The sequence below is a fragment of the Dendrobates tinctorius genome, unplaced genomic scaffold (genome assembly GCF_039654945.1).
Source record: "Dendrobates tinctorius isolate UK_male_01 unplaced genomic scaffold, ASM3965494v1 ptg000051l, whole genome shotgun sequence".
NCBI classification, from domain to species: domain Eukaryota; kingdom Metazoa; phylum Chordata; class Amphibia; order Anura; family Dendrobatidae; genus Dendrobates; species Dendrobates tinctorius.
This window is the reverse complement of record NW_027361719.1, coordinates 3,616,715-3,638,074: the sequence shown is the minus strand read 5'-3', so window position 1 is coordinate 3,638,074 and position 21,360 is coordinate 3,616,715. Positions and strand designations below refer to the sequence as shown.

The window sequence follows — 21,360 nt, the reverse complement described above, 5'->3', positions numbered from 1 at the left end:
ACACCCAGATGGAGTAGACTGTGTCTGAGTGTCCACATCACAAGTTGACTGTCAGCACCATTATAGTAAATGGCCCCATTGGCGCATACATCTGAATCTCATTTTGCAGGGGATTCGGACATAAGTCCCAACGGGACCACTGAGATTGGAGAAGAACACAAAGTGAAAGCACCCTAAGGGTATGTGCACACGTTTCTGCAGGAAATCCTAACGTGTTGGCAGGAAAACACAGCATAAAATAAGTGTGCTGGGCTATATAACCATGTATCATGGATATGGAGCATAAAAAATATCACTCTAATAAAGAAAAATATTCAGAATTGAGAGTCCTCAGTAGTTGATTCCTTTTAATGGCTAACTGAAAAGATGGCAACACATTGCAAGCTTTCCAGACTACTCAGGGCTCATCATCAGGTCTCTTCATTTTTCTATCTACTGGCTAACACGGTACAAAGATATACATCTTTCCTGTATCTAATAAAGAAGTTATCCAATTTGAAAAAAGCCATAAGAGGAACCAACACTCTTGTGCACCCTGCCAGTCTCTGTGTACTTTTTACCACAATGATGTCACTTTGACAAACAAGACCGCCATGGCATTGCTGCAGCAAGTAAACAAAGACCGGTAGGGAACAGCAGAGCGATGGCTGATGTAGAAGGGAAATACTGATTCTTATGACATGTCACTCCCTTGTTCAACTCTTTGGCTGATCCTTAACAACCCATGTTAAGTGAGAATTTTGAATATGTTGCTTAGGCCGATCATCATCTAAATAAGTGAAAAAAGAATATGCATTCACAGCAGCTTCAAGCACCTGAATCCTAGTGCAATATAGAAATCCCCCAAAACACACCTGTGCAGTTACAGCATATTACACTGGAACATCTATGAGTCATTTACACAAGCAGATAATTGGGAAGGAGAGCATCTGGCAACGCTTGATCCCGATCATCAGCCTGTCTAACCACACTGACCATTATCAGATGAATGAGCGAAATGCACATTCATAGGTTGAAATGATTTTTTTTTTTTTTTGCATAAAAATCATTGCTCTCGGCAGCACATTGTCCTGTGTAAACGAGACATGTGCTGCCAAGAATAGTGATATTCCATGCACAGAGATCGATCATATTAGCTCTGAGTGCAGGCAGCCTTTCCAGTCTAGAAAACAACCGCCAATTGGCTTCTAGCAGCCAGCCAGTGGTCGTTTAATGGCTGCAACTGGGCAGCATAAATGGAGCCTTAACCTTGAGAGTCAATGTATCTATGCCCACATTATGTAGTTGGTGATAATCAGCACTTACACAGATGAAGGCAGACTGATGATCAATGGTCTACTGCAAGTATCTCCAGCTTAAAGGGAACCTGTCACCTGTTTTGGCTGATATAACATACGGAAACTGCCTTATCTACAGCATTCTATAATGCTGTAGATAAGCTCCCAATCCGACCTGCAAGATAAGAAAAACAAGTTTTATTATACTCAGCCCAGATAGGGGGGGGGCCGGTCCGATCCGAGTCGCAAGTCTGGACCCGGCATCTCCCATCTTCTTGCGATGCCGCCCTCCTGCTTGTTTCATCGCTCTCTTGCGCAGGCGTTCTTCTCTGTCCTGTTGAGGGCAGAGCACAGTACTGCAGTGTGCAGGCACTGGGCCTCTCTGACCTTTCCCAGCACCTGCACACTGCAGTACTGTGCTCTGCCCTCAACAGGACAGAGAAGTACGCCTGCGCACGAGCGCGATGATGGGGAGCGACGATGCAGGCAGGAAGGTGGCATCGCAAGAAGATGGGAGGCTCCGGACCTGCGACACCCATCGGACTGGACCACTCCCCTGGGTGAGCATAATAAAAGTTCTTATCTTGCATGTTGGATCGGGGGCTTATCTACAGCATTAGGCCGGCTTCACATTTGCGGTTTAGTCCGCTGCGTTTGATGCGCATACATCCGCATGCGTCCTGCGTACCTATCTTTAACATGGGGTAGGCAGGGACATGCATTTGTATGCGTTAGGGTGCGTTTGCGCACGGCTGCGCCTTTTTGCAGTATGCGGCGGGGCGCGCCGAACGCATCTTGTTGCATTTCTTGCGGCGTCAAATATCCACAGTCATCCACATGCGGATGACGTGTGAAAAAAACAAAACGCATTACTGGCTATGTAAACGCAAGCGTACACAACGACATGCGTATGCATTAATTTACATAAAACACGCCCATTGGGTGTGGCTTGTGTAAATTCAAAAATTTGCTGGGAAAATGGCAATTGGCTATCATTTGCAACTGCACGCACGCGTTTGCAGTTGTGGACGATACGCTGCGGACTCAACCGCAAATGTGAACCTAGCCTTATAGAATGCTGCAGATAAGCCCTGAAAGGCAGTGGCCGCATCTTATATCGACCAAAACTGCTGACAGGTTCCCTTTAAAGCAGCTCCAAAAACATTAACGTACATGTAATGAGTGTATGTTAATAGAGCTGACCCTTTGGGTAGGTAATACAACACTTAACAGTAAGATTAAGAAGGAAGAAGGAAAGTTTATTCTTCTGAAGCTGTGCACTTATCACCATGTAGTACATTACCTTTATTTGCATGGACTCTTTGGACCCAAGATAAAGGACACGCTTTCATCACCGCATACGGAACACTGACTGTATGCATTTTATTCACTACATTCTAAAGGAAAATGATAGAAAATATGAGAACATTTATAAACTTTTTAATAGTTCATTTTTTATAGATGAGGGGCATGGGACGTACGCCAGCTCACACAGTGCTCGTGCCAACGATGGGGCATAATGCTGATACTACACACAATGGGCATCATGCATGGGATTTCCATGCAGTGACAAATCAGGGTAAGCGTCACACAAAATCAAGGAAGAGACGCGTCTACCATTACATCAGAGCTTCCTAAAATATTTCCAACTCTTTTAGGGCGAATTTACACATCCATATTACCATCCACTTTGTGCCAATTGTACCGAGGTGCACGAGCCTCTACTGAGCCTCCGAAGTGCTGCAGCCAGCAGAATAACCCACTGCTGTGTGCACGGTATTATCAAGGGTACAAAATGAGAGTCTCACCGTTAGTATGCCATGCCAGAGACCAGCATCCCTCTTAAAATCGAGGACATTTACCATGGTTTCACCTACACAAAGGACAAAATTTCACATGAATGGCCATACTGTTTAATCATGTGATAGTATACAAATTGTTCTGATTTATATCACATATTAGAGGGTTTATCCAGAGGATCTAAATATGACCGCAGCCAAAATACTATGAATGCGCAGAGCATGGACGCTATTTGGATTTCACCCACCTTCAGTATAATTACAAGACTGAGAAAGAGCCTGACAATGAGAAAGCATTGCTATTCGAGAAACTGCGACCCCCATCACGCTGCCTTCTTTACTTGTTTTATACTGCAAAACAAATTAATGAGATTACTAATACACAAGATGGGCACGCGGCACAACTTATCCAGAAACACTGACATCTGTCTAGTCCTGGACTCCCGTAAAGGACAAGTCGTAATAACAGGATTATAGCGCTATCATATTCTGAGGTCCTTTACAGACATTATCAGCTCTGTCCCCATTGGGGCTCAAAATCTAAATTCTAGATCAGTATGTCTTTTGGAGTGAGAAAGAAAGTTGGGGAGAAAATAAAACTCCGTGCAGATAACCACTGAGCCACCCTGCTGCCCCAATTAACAAACATTAGATTACTAATGTAAGGCAGTAAAACTGCAGATGTGTTGTCTTTTACCTTGAAGATACATAGGTTTAAGCGGGAGTCACACATAGCAATCTCGCTAGCGAGATGGCTGCTGAGTCACAACTTTTGTGACACAACAGCGATCTCACCAGCGAGATCGCTGTGTGTGACAGTGACCGGCCCCCCTGCCGGTATCGCTGATCGCTGCAAGAAACCTCTGGATATATTTTTCGTCGCTGGTCTCCCGCTGGCCAGCACGCATCGCTGCGTGTGACAGGCGGGAGACCAGCGATCAGCTGTAAAAAATAATAAAAAAAATATTGTTATTCCCACCTTCCGACGTCCCGCGCAGCATTCCCACCTCTCTCCACGCTCCCGGTCCCAGTGATCCTTTGCACGAATGACCGCGAGACGTCGCGCTGCCGCGAGACAGTGACATTCTCGCGGTCATTCTCGCAAAGGATTACTGGGACCGGAGCGTGGAGAGAGGCGGGAATGCTGCGCAGGACGTCGGAAGGTGAGAATAACAATATTTTTTATTTTAATTCTATTTTTTTACAGGGCTATGGCATCAGCGCTAATGAACACAGCGATGCCGGGCGCTCGGCATCGCTGTGCTAATCGCTGGTGAAGCTGTCTGTGTGACAGCTCACCAGCGATCACATAGCGACTTACCAGCGATCCTGACACGTTGATATCGTTGTCGGGATCGCTGGTATGTCGCTATGTGTGACTCCAGCTTTACATAGGAGCTGGGAACACAAAACAATAAGAGATTTGTAATGACTATATGCAACAGTCCTCGTTTTCCATTTTGGTTGCATCAGCCCCAAATATATTCATTCTTCACATGCTGGCTTCAGTTTCCTTGGATAAGGTCTACTTGTAATTTTGTGCCAACATACAATTTAGTGATATTCATGTCTTACTTCTACCATATTACAGAACTATTATTAAAGATTCAAAAGGGTGGAAAAAAGGGAAGTGAATTTAGAGGAGAGGCAAGGAGAGAACTTCCTGGAATTGTAAATTATAAAAATGCTGAAAAAATTAGATAATTGATCTTGGCTATTGACAGCGACTTAAGACAAGCCTGGCCAAGTCATAAGAGACAGACATAATTGCCAAATATTTGCGGAGGTTGCAGTCCGTAACCATAGAAATTATTCACCCTTTATCAATGGCAGCTGGAAATGAGACAGATGATATTTTTGGGAACACTTTGCAGACAAGCGGTGACATTGTAGAAGCCTATGGGTGGGAAGTAACCTTACTGGCTCATCCCTCTAATAAGCAGCGAATAGTAATTATTTAGGGATGGTGTAATTCTAGCCTAGCTTAAAAGGAATCTGTCGCCAGGTTTTTGATATGTAATCTGCGTATGGCATGAGGTAGGGGTTAAAACACTGAATTCAGCGATGTGTCACTTAACAGGCTGTTATTACTTACAGTGAAGGTCTTATCAGTAATATAAGTAATATATTGCAATTGCTTAAGGGCCTTACACATAGCGATATCGCTAAAGCGTCACCGATTTTGTGACACAGCAGCGATATCGCTACATGTGACACTCACCTCCCCCCCCCCCCCCCCCCCGCTGGATATCGCTGATCGCGCAAGATCGGCCTGGACATGGGCGGAAGACGTCACCCTCGCCGCGTCTGACAGGTGAGTAACGACCGCCAAGCATCGCTGCGTTGCTGGTGAGATCTGCCTGTTTGGCAGCTCACTAGCGACCATTTAGCAATGCACCAGCGATCCTGACTGGGTCGTATCGTAGCCGGGATCACTGGTGCATCGCTAAGGCTATATGCACACGCTGCGGATTGGTCTGCAGATTTTGCAAAATCCGCAGGTCAAAAGACCTGCGGTTTATCTTCGGATTAGCCTGCGGGTTTGCCCTGCGGTTTATCACCTCTACAATGGAGGAGATGGCAAACCGCAGCGAAATCCGCAGAAAAGAATGACATGTCAATTCTTTCTGCGGATTGGGAACCGCAGCGAAAAACCACGCGGAAAATTCTGCACCATGTGCACTGCGGTTTCCATTTTCCATAGGATATAATGGTACTGTACAATGCAGCAGATTCTGCTGCGGATCCACAGGGCCAAATCTGCTGCGGATCCGCAGCAGAATCCGCAGCGTGTGTGCACATACCCTAAATGTAACGGGGCCTTTAGTCTAGCTGGTGTGCGCTTGCTAGTCCAGCTCCGCTCCCCTCCTGTGATAAGCAGCTCACTGTCAATAGACTATGTACATAGAGAGCCTGGTGTGGGCTGGGTTAGCTTTCTCAGCTCTGTTGCATCTAAAAACTCTGACTTTGTCAATAAACTAAGTGATACATAGTTGAATTCAGGGTCTCTTTGCAACATCATGCTGCGCTCAGATGACAGAGTAACAGCCTGCTGACAGATACCCTTTAAGGCATCAACATTTTTTTAAAATCTTTTTTTGTTTAATTATTGTTAGGAAAATTCTAACGTACAACTAAGTTCACAAAGAAATGACTATTCATCTCATGGCCAGTAGTAGATCAAGCACAGAGATAAGCATTTAGCATTCTGTGCTGTATAACTGATAAGGCAGTTGTACACAGGGCAAGTAGTTTCACGCATGGGTCCTTTTAATTCAATTTTGACCCCTATTTGAGACTCTCTAGCTGGCCATACACATCATAAAGCTGTCGGCGAAATGATTGTTCAGCTGACCGCTACCTTCCTCAGACACAGGCTCGGCTTTGTCAAGCGTTCCTGACTTTTCTAAGAAAGAGAAGATGCCAGAATTATCTGGCAGCGGCTTATCTCACTGCCAAACAAAAGGATAGGACAATTGAATTCCAGCTGTCCAATCTTTATGTTCCCCAGTATGTCTTCCAGGTGCAAAAATTAAAGATGTGTCTGACAGGATATCAGGACTCTTCAGACCTACAGATGACTACCCATTCCTGCTACTACATGTGGGGACAAATGACACAGCGAGAAACGACCTGGAAACCATCTGCAGAGACTTTGAAGACTTAGGCAAGAAAGTGAAAGAACTGGGAGCGCAGGTGGTCTTCTCTTCCATCCTCCCAGTGGATGGCCATGGAACAAGGAGGTGGAATAAGATTCTGCAGGTGATCAACTGGCTACGTCGATGGTGCCGTCAGCAAGGATTTGGATTTCTGGATCACGGAGTGAATTACCTATACGATGGACTAATTGCTAGAGATGGGGTGCACCTTATGAAGACTGGAAAACATGTATTTGGAAGTCGCCTTGCTACACTTGTAAGGAGAGCTTTAAACTAGAACAATGTGGGAAGGGAAGCAAAAAGCCAGAAAAAGCCATACACCTGACAAATGCTATTGAGAATTCTGCTATTAGAAGTGGGAGGAAAGAACAAAGACAAAAAAATCTAAATAAAAATATTGGAGAAAGAGAAAACAATCACAAACTAAAATGTTTCTATACTAATGCACAAAGCATGGGCAACAAACAAGGAGAATTGGAACTACTAACACAGGAAAGGAAATATGATGTCATTGGAATCACTGAAACTTGGTGGGACGATACACATGATTGGAATACAAGACTAGAAGGATACAACTTATTTGCAAGAAACAGACTTGATAAACGAGGAGGAGGTGTCGCATTGTATGTTAGAAATGCATATATCTGCACAGAGATTGAAGCTTCAGAGACTGGGAGTTCTGTGGAAACTGTTTGGGCAAGAATACAAGGACAGAACAATGGAAAGGACACCATTGTAGGCATTTACTACAGGCTGCCTGTGCAAGCTGAAGATATGGATGAACTCTTTATGCATCAAATGGCAGAGTTCTCCAAAAAATATGACATAGTTGTCATGAGAGATTTCAACTATCCAGACATTTGTTGGGAATCTCTCTCAGGCAAAACTAACAGGTCAAGGAAATTCTTATCCTCTCTTGCTGACAACTATGTTCCAAAAGGTAGGGGAGAAAACAAGGGGAACTGCTACCTTGGATCTAATCCTTATAAACAGGGAGAAAATGTTTAAGGAGGTAAAAGTGGCTGGGACGCTAGGAGGTAGTGACCATGCTATTTTAGAATTTTGGATAACTAGAGGAGGAAGACCTGTGAAGACTCAGATGTCAAGGTTAGATTTCAGAAAGGCAGACTTTAAGGGACTCAGAAAGAGAATTGGAGGGATCCAATGGCTGGATATCCTTAAAGACAAAAATGTACAGGAAGGATGGGAAATCTTGAAAAATCAATTCTCATGGAACTAATTTTTGGACTTCCATGTGCTGCTTGACAAAATACAGGATTCCAATTATAGTAGAAGATTAATCCAAAAATTAGTTCCATAAGAATTGATATATTAGCAGTCACTTGTCTGGCCATTGGACGTGCAGCAGCTGACTACCAATTGTATATGCCTGATCTCTCCTGCAATAGGTGAGTGGATTTCTTTTATAATTTTAACATTAACCCGGATAAGACCCTATTGCGCTTTTTCTTGTTCCTACAGTGTACTATATTGAAAATCTTGAAAAATGAAATTCTCAAAGCACAATCGTTAACAATTTTGAAAAGAGAGAAGAATAGGAAGCATTTAAGGAAACCAGGATTGATGAACACAGAACTTAAGCACATGCTAAAAAGGAAGAAAGAAATGTTTATAAAATGGAAAGAGGGAGGCATATCTAAAGAAGAATATAATGATGTCTGCAGAACCTGCAGGGCACAAATCAGATTATCTAAAGCTGACAATGAATTGAGGCTTGCAAGAAACGTCAAAAGCAACAATAAAGGATTTTGGGGATATGTCAAAAGTAAAAGAAAAGTCAAAGATGCTATAGGATTTTTACAGGATGAAAATGATGAAATAGTAAGCCAGAATGTTGAGAAGGCCGAACTTTTAAATTCCTATTTTGCATCTGTTTTCTCTCAGAAAGGAAATGTAACATCAACTGTTCTTCACTGTCCTATTAAGGGAATTGAAGAATCCAAGATATCTATAAACAGAAAGATAGTGAGGAAACACTTAGCTAACCTAAATGAATTCAAGTCTCCAGGTGCAGATGAATTACACCCCAGAGTACTGAAGGAGATAGCAAAAGAAACTTTTGAACCCCTCTCCATAATCTTTGAAAATTCTTGGAGAACAGGAGAAGTCCCAGAAGACTGGAGAAGAGCAAATGTTGTTCCTATTTTCAAAAAGGGGAAGAAGGTGGACCCAGGCAACTATAGGCCGGTGAGTCTGACTTCTATACCAGGAAAGATCTTTGAACAAATTATTAAAAAACATGTATGTAAGTACCTAGATAAGAATGAAGTGATTAAACAGAGTCAGCATGGGTTTGTAACTAATAAGTCATGTCAGACTAACTTAATTTCCTTTTATGACAGAATCACTGATTGGGTGGATCAGGGAAATGCTGTAGATATAGTATATCTTGACTTCAGCAAAGCATTTGACAAAGTATCTCACACAATCCTTATTGAAAAAATGACTAGGTATGGAATGGACAAGGCAACTTTTAGGTGGATTCATAACTGGCTTAGTGATTGGACCCAAAGAGTGGTCGTAAATGGCTGCACATCCAGGTGGAAGAATGTCTCAAGTGGGGTACCACAGGGCTCTGTCCTGGGCCCTGTATTGTTCAACATCTTTATCAACGATTTAGATGAAGGAATTGAGGGTAAACTGATTAAATTTGCTGATGACACAAAGCTAGGAGGGATAGCTAATACTAGAGAAGAGAGAGAAAGGATTCAAAAATATATAAATAAACTGGTGCAGTGTGCAGCAACTAACAGAATGGTTTTTAACAGGGAAAAATGCAAAGTACTACATCTGGGCAATAAAAATGAAAAAAGCATATACAGAATGGGAGGAATAGGGCTAAGCAACAGCACATGTGAAAAAGACTTGGGTATACTAATAGATCACAGACTGAATATGAGTCAACAGTGTGATGCAGCAGCAAAAAAGGCAAATGCAATTCTAGGATGTATTAACAGAAGCATACAGTCTAGATCACGTGAAGCCATTATTGCCCTCTACTCCTCTTTGGTCAGACCTCATCTGGAATACTGTGTCCAGTTTTGGGCGCCACATTTTAAAAAAGACATCAACAAACTGGAGCAAGCTCAGAAAAAAGCGACCAGAATGGTGACCGGTCTGCAAACCCTGTCTTATGAGGAAAGGTTGCAGGATTTTGGAATGCTTAGCTTGCAAAAGAGAAGACTTAATAGCTGTCTACAAATATCTCAAGGGCTGTCACATTGTAGAAAGATCATCTTTATTCTCATTTGCACAAGGAAAGACTAGAAGCAATGGGATGAAACTGAATGGGAGGAGACACAGATTAGATATTAAAAAAAAATCTTTTTGACAGTTAGAGTGATCAATGAGTGGAACAGGCTGCCACAAGAGGTGGTGCGTTCTCCTTCAATAGAAGTCTTCAAACTGAGGCTGGACAGACATCTGTCTGGGATGATTTAGCGAATCCTGATTTGAGCAGGGGGTTGAACCAGATGGCCCAGGAGGTCCCTTCCAACTCTACGATTCTATGATTCAGTATTATTTGATGGGGGATGGTTGGGAGGTCCCCATACACATTAGATGGGCACCCAATCCCAAAATCAAATGGATGCCTTCTACGTGTTGTACTGTTGCCTCAGTAACCCTACTGCCCAAGGTGCTACCTGCAGCTCTCAATTCCCCAGTGCAAGTAATTTGGCATTTGACTTCAGTATTTCAGGGTAGAAGGTATTATTTGGTGGATCCTATTTATTTTTGGTGTCTTTTATACAAACCAACAATAAAAAAGTCAAATATATTAGAACAATTAGATTTAAAGGGAACCTGTTTGGATAAAAATGGTATCTGATCTGCAGGCCAGATGTTAAAGAGCAGAAGGAGCTGATCAGATTGATGTACATTTTTGTGGGAAAACTTGCATTCTCTTCCTTCAAATCCCTGTTGTTTGCATGCATATGAGTCCAGTGGGCGGTCATATCGTGACTGACAGTCAGTGATTGATGCAGCTGTCCATCACTAGTAGGACCGCCCACTGGACTTAAATGCATACAAACACCAGGGATCTCAATAAATAAAATACAAGTTATACTAAAACTTTATCTACAAACCTACATATCATTTTGCACAGCTGCTCCTTATTTATACCATGTTGTTCACAGATCAGACTTCATGTACCATGTGATAGGTTCCCTTTATGATTTTACCAGCCCGTTTACCTCAATATAAGCAGGTTCTACGCCCGCTACTGTGATGTGTGGTTGCCAGTCCTTTGGTGCCTTGGTCAGGTATCTGGAATCAGTCACAACCCACTTCAGCTTTGGCCACCCTATAGAAACATACCTAAATTGTGAGCCCCTGGTCTTTGGTACTTAGAGGTTAACATAAGCCCCCGGAATCATTTTCAGGTCATGTTCCGTTAGGTTCATCTCAAAACTACCCAACAAAAGTAATATGAAGCATGAGAAGGCTACCAAGTCATATTTTACCAATTTTAAAGAGGTTGGCCAAATGATCTTTGACAAAATTTTCCTTCTTTGTGAAGCACAGCCTAGTAGATCTTCTCTCAAAAATGACGGCTAATTTAGGGACATGTGACCAGTCCAGTCCACCGGCCTCCTCCAATTGTATTACACTGCGCATTAGAAAGCTGTTTTTCAATTGGAGGCGGCTGATGGACAGGTGTGGTCACATGTCCCTAAATTAGCCGTCATTTTGAGAGCAGATCTATGAGGAACTAACAGGCTGTACTTCACAAGAAAGAATCTGTAACACTTAATTTTGTGACCTTTACCAATATTTATGTCTCCAACACACGTGTTAAAATAAAATCGCCAACGCCTTTAAAAGGGAACCTGACAGACGCTGCATGATTTCAGCCGAGTATGTTTGACTCTGAAACGTCACCGGGAATTGATCTGTACGGGTGACTAGCTGCACAGGCAGATCCCCGGCGGCCTCTGCCCGCCTTCTACCAGTGACTGACAGGTCTCTCCCTGTACACGCATGCAGGGAGGGACCCATCACTCCAGGGGCAAGAGGTGGAAAGAAGCCGCCATGGAGCTGCATTTCTGACTTCTCTCCCAGGTGGGATGGCACATAGCAGTGTTGAAAATACGTTTTTTTCTGAAACCCCACAGCATTTCAAAGTCAAACATACTAAATTTATACACAGCATTCCTATGATAAAACACAAATATATTTATGACAATGCATTATTTTTAGTAGAAGTACATTAAAAAAAGGTCAAAAATACAGATTTACTCATAAATAGACATATTATGGTGACACAGCCCATATAGCGGGGGGGGATCTATATCTAGCTATCTATCTATATATCTCTCTAATATATACATTAATATTAAATATTAAAAAATATTAATGTCACTTTTATATTGCGGTGCCCATACTTTTGCACCGGTCAAATTTTGTTTAAATGCAGATTGCACATTTTCTGTTAGTACAATAAACCTCATTTGAATCCAGAAATATAACTGAGTCCATCAGTTATTAGATATATGAAACTGAAATAGCTGTTGCAAAAACCAAAATTGTTATAAAGAAAAAAGGTTAACATTAATAGGGGTGCCCAAACTTTAACATATGACTGTATATATATATATATATATATATATATATATATATATATATATATCTCAGTTATATAAAATGAAAAAGTGTCTCCCACAAATAACACCCAGAAATAGACTAATTAAAGACATCATTTTTATTTAGATGGCAGACAATAAAACCGCAGACACCACTTCACGAAAAACAGCTGCAAAAAAGATGATTTTCCACTGTGACAGTGTGACTAAGGAATTTAATTACAAACTATATATCATTTTTATATTCTATTAATTTCACCGCTCCATAAATTCCAAGTAAAAATATCAACACAAAATACTGGGAAAAATATATTCTAGGCAGGAAAATAATCTAGTGGCTTACCCTTGAATTGCACAATTTCTCCATTCTGCGTCTTTGGCAGTCCTTTCAGGCAAACCTCGGTGGTAAGAGCAAGCTTCACACCACAGCTTCCCAGCAGGAAACCAATCTGATGCCCACCAGCATCCTGTTTATGAAGAAGACAGGAGAAAAGTAAATGGGCAGAAGAAGGCAATGTTGAGGCTCACTGTTGTTACTGGGATTTTAGCCAGACAGAATGGAACAAAAATGGATGCTCTCGGGAACTGAGCACGCTCCGCTGTGGTACACTATATATTGTAGTATAATATCTTGCTGTATATGTCTGGTCTGTATGATTGGGTCCAATGGCTACATACCCGCATGCTATCGAGACAAGTCAGAAGTTTGTATCAGACAGAATCTAAGAACATCTTTTTCCGCTGACCTTCAAATCAAAGACGCCTCAGACTAGGACTATGAATGAAGGTGAGCACAACGTCCAAAGTTCACCAAATCCTATATAAATTGGTTGTGAAGATCTTCAGCACGGAAAAGCCCCTGCTTGGCTTAAAGGGAACATGTCAGTACGTTTTTCACAGTGTAAACTGAGAGCAGTCAAATATAGAGCAGGAGAACTGGATTGTGTGACTTACTGGCTGACACCCTACGACACCGCCTCCCCTGCTGCGCTATGCTATGGCGGCCTCCACTTCACCCACACTCCTCGCCCTGGCAACAGACATGGAGGAGTTGGCCTTCTCCTTTCTTCCAATTGCACCTTCAACCCAATCCCACCTCTTCCCTCCCTTGTCCTCCCCTCTTTTGAAGTCCACTCCGTCCGCATCTATTCTCCCTCTAACTTCCAAATGGCTGTCATATATTGACCTCCAGGCCCAACCACTGCCTTCACTGACCAATTCTCTACCTGGCTCCTTCACATTCTCTCTGCTGACATTCCCACCATCATCATGGGTGACTTCAACATCCCCATTGACACCCACCAGTCAGCAGCCGCAAAACTCCTGTCGCTCACTTCATCTTTTGGACTTACTCAGTGGTCCTCCTTAGCCACCCACACAAACGGACACACATTAGACCTGGTCTTCACCCATCTCTGCTCCCTATCTAACTTCACAACCTCCCCTCTCCCTCTGACCACCATTTACTCACTTTCTCATCCCTGTCCTCCTCACCCGTCACCCATGTCAAGCAACACGCGCACCCCCGCAGAAACCTTGCACATCTAGACTCTCACATACTCTCTGACTCTATCCTACCACTGTCCTCCACATCCTCACTCCACGACCCAGACACTGCCACTAGTTTCTACAATGCCACTCTTGCATCAGACATCGACTCAGTCGCCCGTCATGCATAGCAGAGTACGACGACTCAATAGACAACCCTGGCACAATAACACCACTAAAAACTTCAGCAAGCATCCAGAATTGCTGAAAGGCGCTGGAAGAAAACGCATTCCCAAGACGACTTCACTGCACTCAAACAAGCAACACTTACGTTCAAGTCTGCCCTCACCTCTGCTAAACAGGCCTACTTTACATCCCTTGTATCTTCCTTATCCCACAACCCCAAACAGTTGTTCAATACTTTTAACTCCCTCCTCTGCCCCCTCCAACTTCCCTAATCTCTGCTGAGGACTTCGCCGCGCACTTCAAAAACAAGGTTGACCAAACACGGCAAGTCTTTATTATTCAAATCCCACCTCACCACTTGTGCACTCGACCCCTTCCCATCCCACCTCCTCCCCAACCTCGCCACCACTCTTATCCCATCCCTAACCCACCTCTTCAACCTATCACTTACTTCCGGTACCTTCCCTTCTGCTTTCAAACATGCCACAATCACGCCTATCCTTAAAAAGCCAACTCTCCACCAATATCGCTGCTCCCATTCGCTTCTAAACTCCTGGAACAGCATGTCCACGCTGACCTTTCCTCCCACCTCTCATCCAACTTGCTCTTTGACAATCTACAATCTGGTTTCCTTCCCCATCATTCCACTGACACAGCCCTGACCAAAATTACCAACGACCTACTTACAGCCAAAGCGAACAGACAATACTCTATACACCTCCAACTAGACCTGTCCTCTGCTTTCGACACAGTTGACCACTGCCTCCTACTACAGATCCTCTCCTCCTTTGGCATCAAAGACCTCGCCCTATCCTGGATCTCCTCATACCTTTCCAACATCCTTTTCTGTGGCCTCCCTGCCTCCCTCTCTCCCCTTTATATCAGTCTGTGATTATTAGTTTGTTTACTGTAAGTGATATCTGTACTTTGTATGTTACCCCTTCTCATGTACAGCACCATGGAATCAATAGTGCTATATAAATAAATAATAATACTGGGCTGCTTGGTGCAGTTTCCATAGAATCCCCATTGTGCAGATGTAGCAGCGGTCAGAGTGCTAAACTGTGTATAACCCTGCACACACCCCTGTGATGGGCAGCTTCCTGTGTACAGCTGCCAATCAGTGGTGGAGGCGGGCTTTTACAGTTTAGCTGGACTGCAGTACACATGAGACCTAGTCAGGCAGTGATTATCTCCTGCTGATTAAACACTGATTGTATGGAAACTACAACACGGCCCAGTAAGTGACACATCCTTGGAATCAGGATCACTTGCCCTGTATTATGCTGCTCTTAAATAGCAAAACCTGCTGACAGATTCCCTTTAAGATGCAGAGAAAATAAACAAAGGCCTCCAGTCATTTGGATATAAAACTTCACCAATTTACTAGTACAACTTAAAAGGTTTCAGGTACATTAAAAATATTGCATAAAAGGCAAAAAGTGACGCATTTCTAACCTAGAATTGTCCTTACTCATGGTATCATTGAAAGGTGCACTGAACTGCTGCTCAGTCACATCAAGGGTTCAGAGTGCCTGCAATTACTTTGTAGTCATTAATTGCCGACATACTACCCTTAACAGGATGAATGGCATATTGTGTACAGCACCCACTCACTTTCTATATCTTTATACATCTGTCCGTTTAGTAAGTTGTTTTGTTTTTTACTATGGAAAGTCTAAGCAATTTTTGGCATGCCGGGTAGATTACCAATTGTAGTAGAGTGGAAACTTGCATTGTTTGTTCTTTTGAGTGCTTCTGTATTGCTGATTTACATGCAGAGCATTGCATTTCTGACTCTTTTCATATTGTTTCCACTTAATATTTGTCAAAACCTATTCTAAAAAGAAGTGAATATAAAGTTTTCCTCTTGAACGCTATAGAGATAACTACACTCCCTGATTGGATCACAAACTCTTGGGGTGCCGGTACATCAGTATCCGCGTATCACATAGGATACTGGTCAGTTGTGATGACAGCTTACATTTCCAAAAAATGCTTTTGCTGCAATTAGGCCTTGCTATAATAAAATGGCCCAGACTACATTATATATTCAATTATTCAAGAAAAAAGTCACAAACATAAATTATGAATGGCTTTGCTTTCACTCGCTCTCATTTGCTGGAATTACATTTTTAGGTACAATTACTAGCAAACGTCAAAGGGCTGAGAGGAGTCTGCAACTGGAATAGTCACCGGAGATTGAAGGCCCGAGAACGTGTCCCACATTACTCTAAATGTTAATGTTACCTTTCTAGTAAGAGGTACCTCAATCGGCACTGGAATGACTTCTGCCAGGAGACAGCCGTAAAAAGCAACCATAAACATGACTGGATCATTATTGGGGTAGACCAGGGCCACCTGAAAGAAGGCAATCCATGAGAAGAGTGGCAGAATGAGACATCAATTCTTAACTGGATTCAATACTGCAAGCTTTGCATCTAATTATACAAATCAATTGCTTATAAGAGAAAACAAAAGTGAATTTCCAGGCAAAGGCTTAGTTAAGATCAATATCCCAGTACCAACAATCTTAGGGTGTCCTACACCTTTGATAGTTGTCGGTTGAATAACTATTCTTCCCAAATTCCTCATACATCTGACCAAGTGTGAATGTGTTTCCAATAAGGAGCGGTGGCTAAACTACCACCAGACTCTACCGGGAGTGACTAACCTCTGCGCGATCAAAAGGATCAGTTACTAAAATTCAGCCTGCCCAATTCTTCTGACCACCAACATAATGCACATTAGACGGTTGGCTAGTCCTGATGAAATCAGTGGGTGTTGGTGTTTTCCAATCTACTCAAATGGGTACATCATGTTAAGGATCCGCTACAGTCTCAAGATTGTTGGGATTTTTTCCACTTTATTGTTTACATCTCATTGCCTCGGGTTCCCAGCCACAGATGCAGTTCTATGAGACGTGGCCCGTCTCCTAAGTAAGAAGCGAGCACAGTGTTTCCAAGTTCTTTGGTCTAGAGCTGGACCTGGCCAGCTTCAGTGCCACTGCTGCGCTCCTCCGATGTTGCAGAGACAAAACTCCTTCTGCTTGCATCATTGGACAGTGCACAGCATAGACCAATCTACCTGCCAACCAGGAACGCACTCCCATCCTGCCAAGCAGTAATCTGGGAGGCAGAGTTCTACAATCTGATGAGAACAACCCTTTATCTGTACGCAGAAGATCTTCTGGTTTTCTTTTATAGAGCAGGACAACCAATGTCGACAGCCGTGAAGAAGTTGACCCCAGAATACTTTGCAGCGTCGATCATATCGGACCAGCAATGCTTCAGCATTTAAAGAGGGCCTGTCACCAGGTCTAAAGTGTCTAGTTTTTGCTCTTATTTTAGTCCCACTGAACCACGTCGTATGGTCTCAGAGATATGATCCTTTAAATTTAGATATATATTTCATGTTCTTTACCAAGGGGGAGGCTCACAGGATCCTCTGGGGCGTGACTTTAGGCTGCTCTATATTTTTTACCCTGTGAGCACCGTCCCCTTGAAAAAGACCATAATAATTAGCACTACATAAAAAAAACCCCATCCCTGGATCCGTACAGCGGATTTATAATAATAAAAAAAAAAAAAAAAAAACAAACAAATAAAATAAGAGCAAAAATTGGCAGCTTCTGACATTGTGACAGGATTTTTTAAGCTCTATAAATGGGAGCGATGGCTGTAAAATATAGCTATCTTATCCTGCATCCACAACTAAGTTTGCGCAAAGCAGCATTGCTTCATGCGGCAGACATATCACTGGATTAATACACATAGGCAATGATAAAAAAAATATCCATAGTTATATTACAAGAACATAATAGTGTTGAACACAATGACACCATGACTGTATAGTGGGAGACACGAAAAAGTCACACTGGTACAATGAACTGGACATGACAAATGAAAATAATGGCAGACACAACAGTTAAAGAGGTTTTCCAGTTTCAGAAAAGTTCGTTTTCCAGACACAGTTTGCTGTAAAAAAACAAAAAAACAAAAACAAAACAAAAACAAACCCTAAACTTTACCCACCCATGCCAGGTTCTAGGACGAGTCTCTGCTGCGCTCTTTGTTGTTTGTCTGCAGCGCTGACATCACTTTGACAGCGGTGCAGTCAATCATTGAGTTGCTGTCTATGCCGAGCTCAGTGATTGATTTCTTAACGTTAGTATGGGGAAGCGGTGGAAACATGCCACTGGACAAACAATAGGCGAGTAAAACACAGACTTTTTTTTTACATTAAACTTATCTGGAACCAGAGGACCCCTTTATTGTAAACCTTACATTAGAGCATTTTCTAATACAGCAGGAGCAGCAGCAGAACCCACTAAATGGCCTGATACTTAATTGTGTTTTATGTGCAGAAAAGTGGTATTCACACGTACAAAAAAATACATAGACAATGCATACAACAGATTTAGACAAGGGTCTAAAAGGAAGATACTCATTCAATGAATGAACATGCCAGCAGTGATAAGATAAGAAGACAGACTCAAAAAAACCCATAAAACACAACATTATCACATGTGAAGAAAAAAAACCCCACAAAAAGTAAAAAAGATTAAAAAAAAAAAAAATCTACAAATATCATACTGAGGTAGGTCTAATGCCATAGTGCAAGTTGTATGGGGGATTAGGGACAACAAAACAAGTAGCAATACTCAGACTCTTTGAAAGCTTTGTAGAAAAACCTCCAGACAAAGTCTAGATCATCTCCTTATAGGACTTTAGGTTGAATTTTAATATTGGGCAGTAAAATCGAGTCCCGCAGAATAATCTGTAGACCACAATGTAGCAACTGATGACCCTATAAATCTGGCTGTCATATGGAATTAGAAGGTCTTTTTTTTTGGATTTTCACTGGATTTATTGACACAAGAGAGACAGTCATTGAGACTAAAGGTAACCGGCTGGATACTATTACCTAGTTATAGCTTGAAAATGGGACTCCGTTGGGCTCTGGGTACACGACAGAATAGCATAACATTTCATTAAAGAAGAATCAGGCTTTAGATACATAAAACGAGAGAAACCCTATAGACTGAACTTTTTTTTTCTCTCGCAATGTAATAGAGTAAATATATCAGCACCAAAGAAATGTATCCTAAGTGGGTGATCAGGGCTGATGGCTGTCGGATCCCACTGATCCCTCCATCCATGCACAGATAACACAGATCATCTGTCCCTTTCAATTAACATGTAATTGCTTTATCTGCTCTCACTGCTGAATCTGGCTGGCGTTGCTGTTTTTTCCTTTCTACGCCTCCCTATACTTGAGATCTGGCCCCTCTTCCCTTTATATAAATCTAATCTAATTAAGGCTAAAATCATAGATTTACACATAGAGAAGAAGGGGAGGAAAATCTCAGGACCATAGAGGTGCAGGAACAAAAGAAAGCAAACTACTGATTAATTAGAACCGCGACATTTAGACCAGGTAAAAAGAAAATATCCATACATATTTATGGCAAGTAACTGGTCCTCTTATAGAGTAACCGTCAATTTTTTTTCTTTTTTTTATACATCAATAGAAAACATGAAAGTAAGAAACAATGTAATATCTTATAAGAAAAATCTGCTTCTTTCTCCTCCTGGACTGAACTCCCATTCTCCAAATTCTCAGTTCTCAAAATACAATCTGGCAGTTGTGATCATTCTATGAAAAACTTTAACTGTCATTTCTGTATCTGTCTGCCTCTAGGCTCCTCCCTCCTCCATCGAATCTTATAAGCACCAACTGTCGACTTCTATCTCAGTAATGGTAAATTCTGACTTCAAGGAATACTGTACATATTTCACGCCTTGAGAGTGAAATTTCAAAGGAGGAGAAAGCAGCAGAATTCTCTATGAAATATATTACAAAAGTTGTTTATTTGGATGTGTACTATCGATTCATAAAATTAAAATGTTACTATTCCTGTGTGTTAAAAATGTATTTCTTCACTTCAAAGGGAATCACTTTCCACAGGAATATAAATCCTTAAGTTTGCCGTCAAGTTATGATGGATCTGTCATCCAATGGACCCAAATGTCAGTGACGGGCTGTACTGGTCTTAATGAGGGATATCAAGGTTTCAGATTTCTATCCCAGAGATTGGTGCTGTCATAGGCTTAAAGGGTGTAAATTTACATATGTCATTTATATGCAGATAATAAAGTCTATCTCTGCCCTAAATCTGTGAAAGGTAAGTCATCTGTGAAATCTAAAGGTCACTAACAAACCATATTGCTTTTAATAGTGTCATTTTTCCACTTTTTTATATGATCCTCCAACAGAGATTGACAGAGCAAAAGTTAATAGAGCCTTAGGGTATGTGCACACGTTGCAAATTCATGTGCAGATTTTTCCGTGCAGAATCTACAGAATCCACAGGTAAAATGATTTAGTGCGGATTTCCTGCAGATTTTGTGCGGATTTCACCTGCGGATTCCTATAATGGAATGGGTGTAAAAATGCTGTGGAATCCGCACAAAGAATTGACATGCTGCGGAAAATAAACCGCTGTGTTTCTGCGCGGAATTTTCCGCAGCATGTGCACAGCGGTTTTTGTTTTCCATAGGTTTACATGGTACTGTACACTGCATGGATAACTGCTGCAGATCTGCAGCCAAATCTGCAACGTGTGCACATACGCAAAGGGTGTGTGCACACGCTGCGGATTCTGCTGCAGATTCGCAGCGGTTTTGGCCCTGCGGATCCGCAGCAGTTTCTGCTGCAGTGTACAGTACCATTATAACCTATGGAAATAGAAATCCACAGTGCACATGGTGCGGAATTTTCCACGCGGATTGCGGATTTGTCAATTCTTTGTGCGGATTCCGCTGCGGTTTGGCACCTGCTCCATGGCAGGTGTCAAACCGCAGGGGAAACCCGCAGGCTAAACCGTAGAAAATCTGCAGATAATCTGCGGATTTACACAAATCCGCGCGGACAATCCGCAGCATGTGCACACACCCTTAGATGGTGCCAAATTTACTTAAAATATGTCACTTATAAACAGATACTCAAATTCATTGCTTTCAATTTAAAAAAAACAACAAAATGTAAATAAAATAGCGATTACATGCAAATATAAAAAAGTATGACTTTACCCTATCACCTGGCTTCAGCCCCTGCTCATTTTTGGTCCCCAGTTTATTAAGAAGGGTGTACGCCAGTCTGACGCTTCGGGTCCACAATTTTCCTGAAATATGAAAAGTTTTCTTACTGTCAAGCCTCAAAATCGTCACCACATATGTGTCATTAATTTGTGTGCACCAAGCTCTGGAGGCAGGGTGACAAAACTGGTGTAAGGGTAGGCTCCCACGTCTTAGACGCCAGTGGAACCAGCGGTCCTTTTCCT

At 42.2% G+C, this 21,360-nt stretch overlaps 1 protein-coding gene across 4 annotated transcripts in view; it reads right to left on the bottom strand.

The window, feature by feature from the left end:
• DIP2B (disco interacting protein 2 homolog B) overlaps nt 1-21,360 on the bottom strand; it is a 233,740-nt gene that overhangs the window by 56,369 nt on the left and 156,011 nt on the right. For 3 of the 4 annotated variants that reach the window (XM_073576699.1, XM_073576701.1, XM_073576702.1), the window contains 7 exons: nt 21,110-21,201; nt 16,266-16,376; nt 12,685-12,808; nt 10,953-11,062; nt 3,325-3,427; nt 3,086-3,150; nt 2,581-2,674 (listed from right to left, as the gene is read on the bottom strand). In XM_073576699.1, coding sequence (XP_073432800.1) covers nt 2,581-2,674; nt 3,086-3,150; nt 3,325-3,427; nt 10,953-11,062; nt 12,685-12,808; nt 16,266-16,376; nt 21,110-21,201 — 699 coding nt within the window. The remainder of the gene's footprint in view (nt 1-2,580; nt 2,675-3,085; nt 3,151-3,324; nt 3,428-10,952; nt 11,063-12,684; nt 12,809-16,265; nt 16,377-21,109; nt 21,202-21,360) is intronic. The other variant, XM_073576700.1, reaches the window with a different exon arrangement.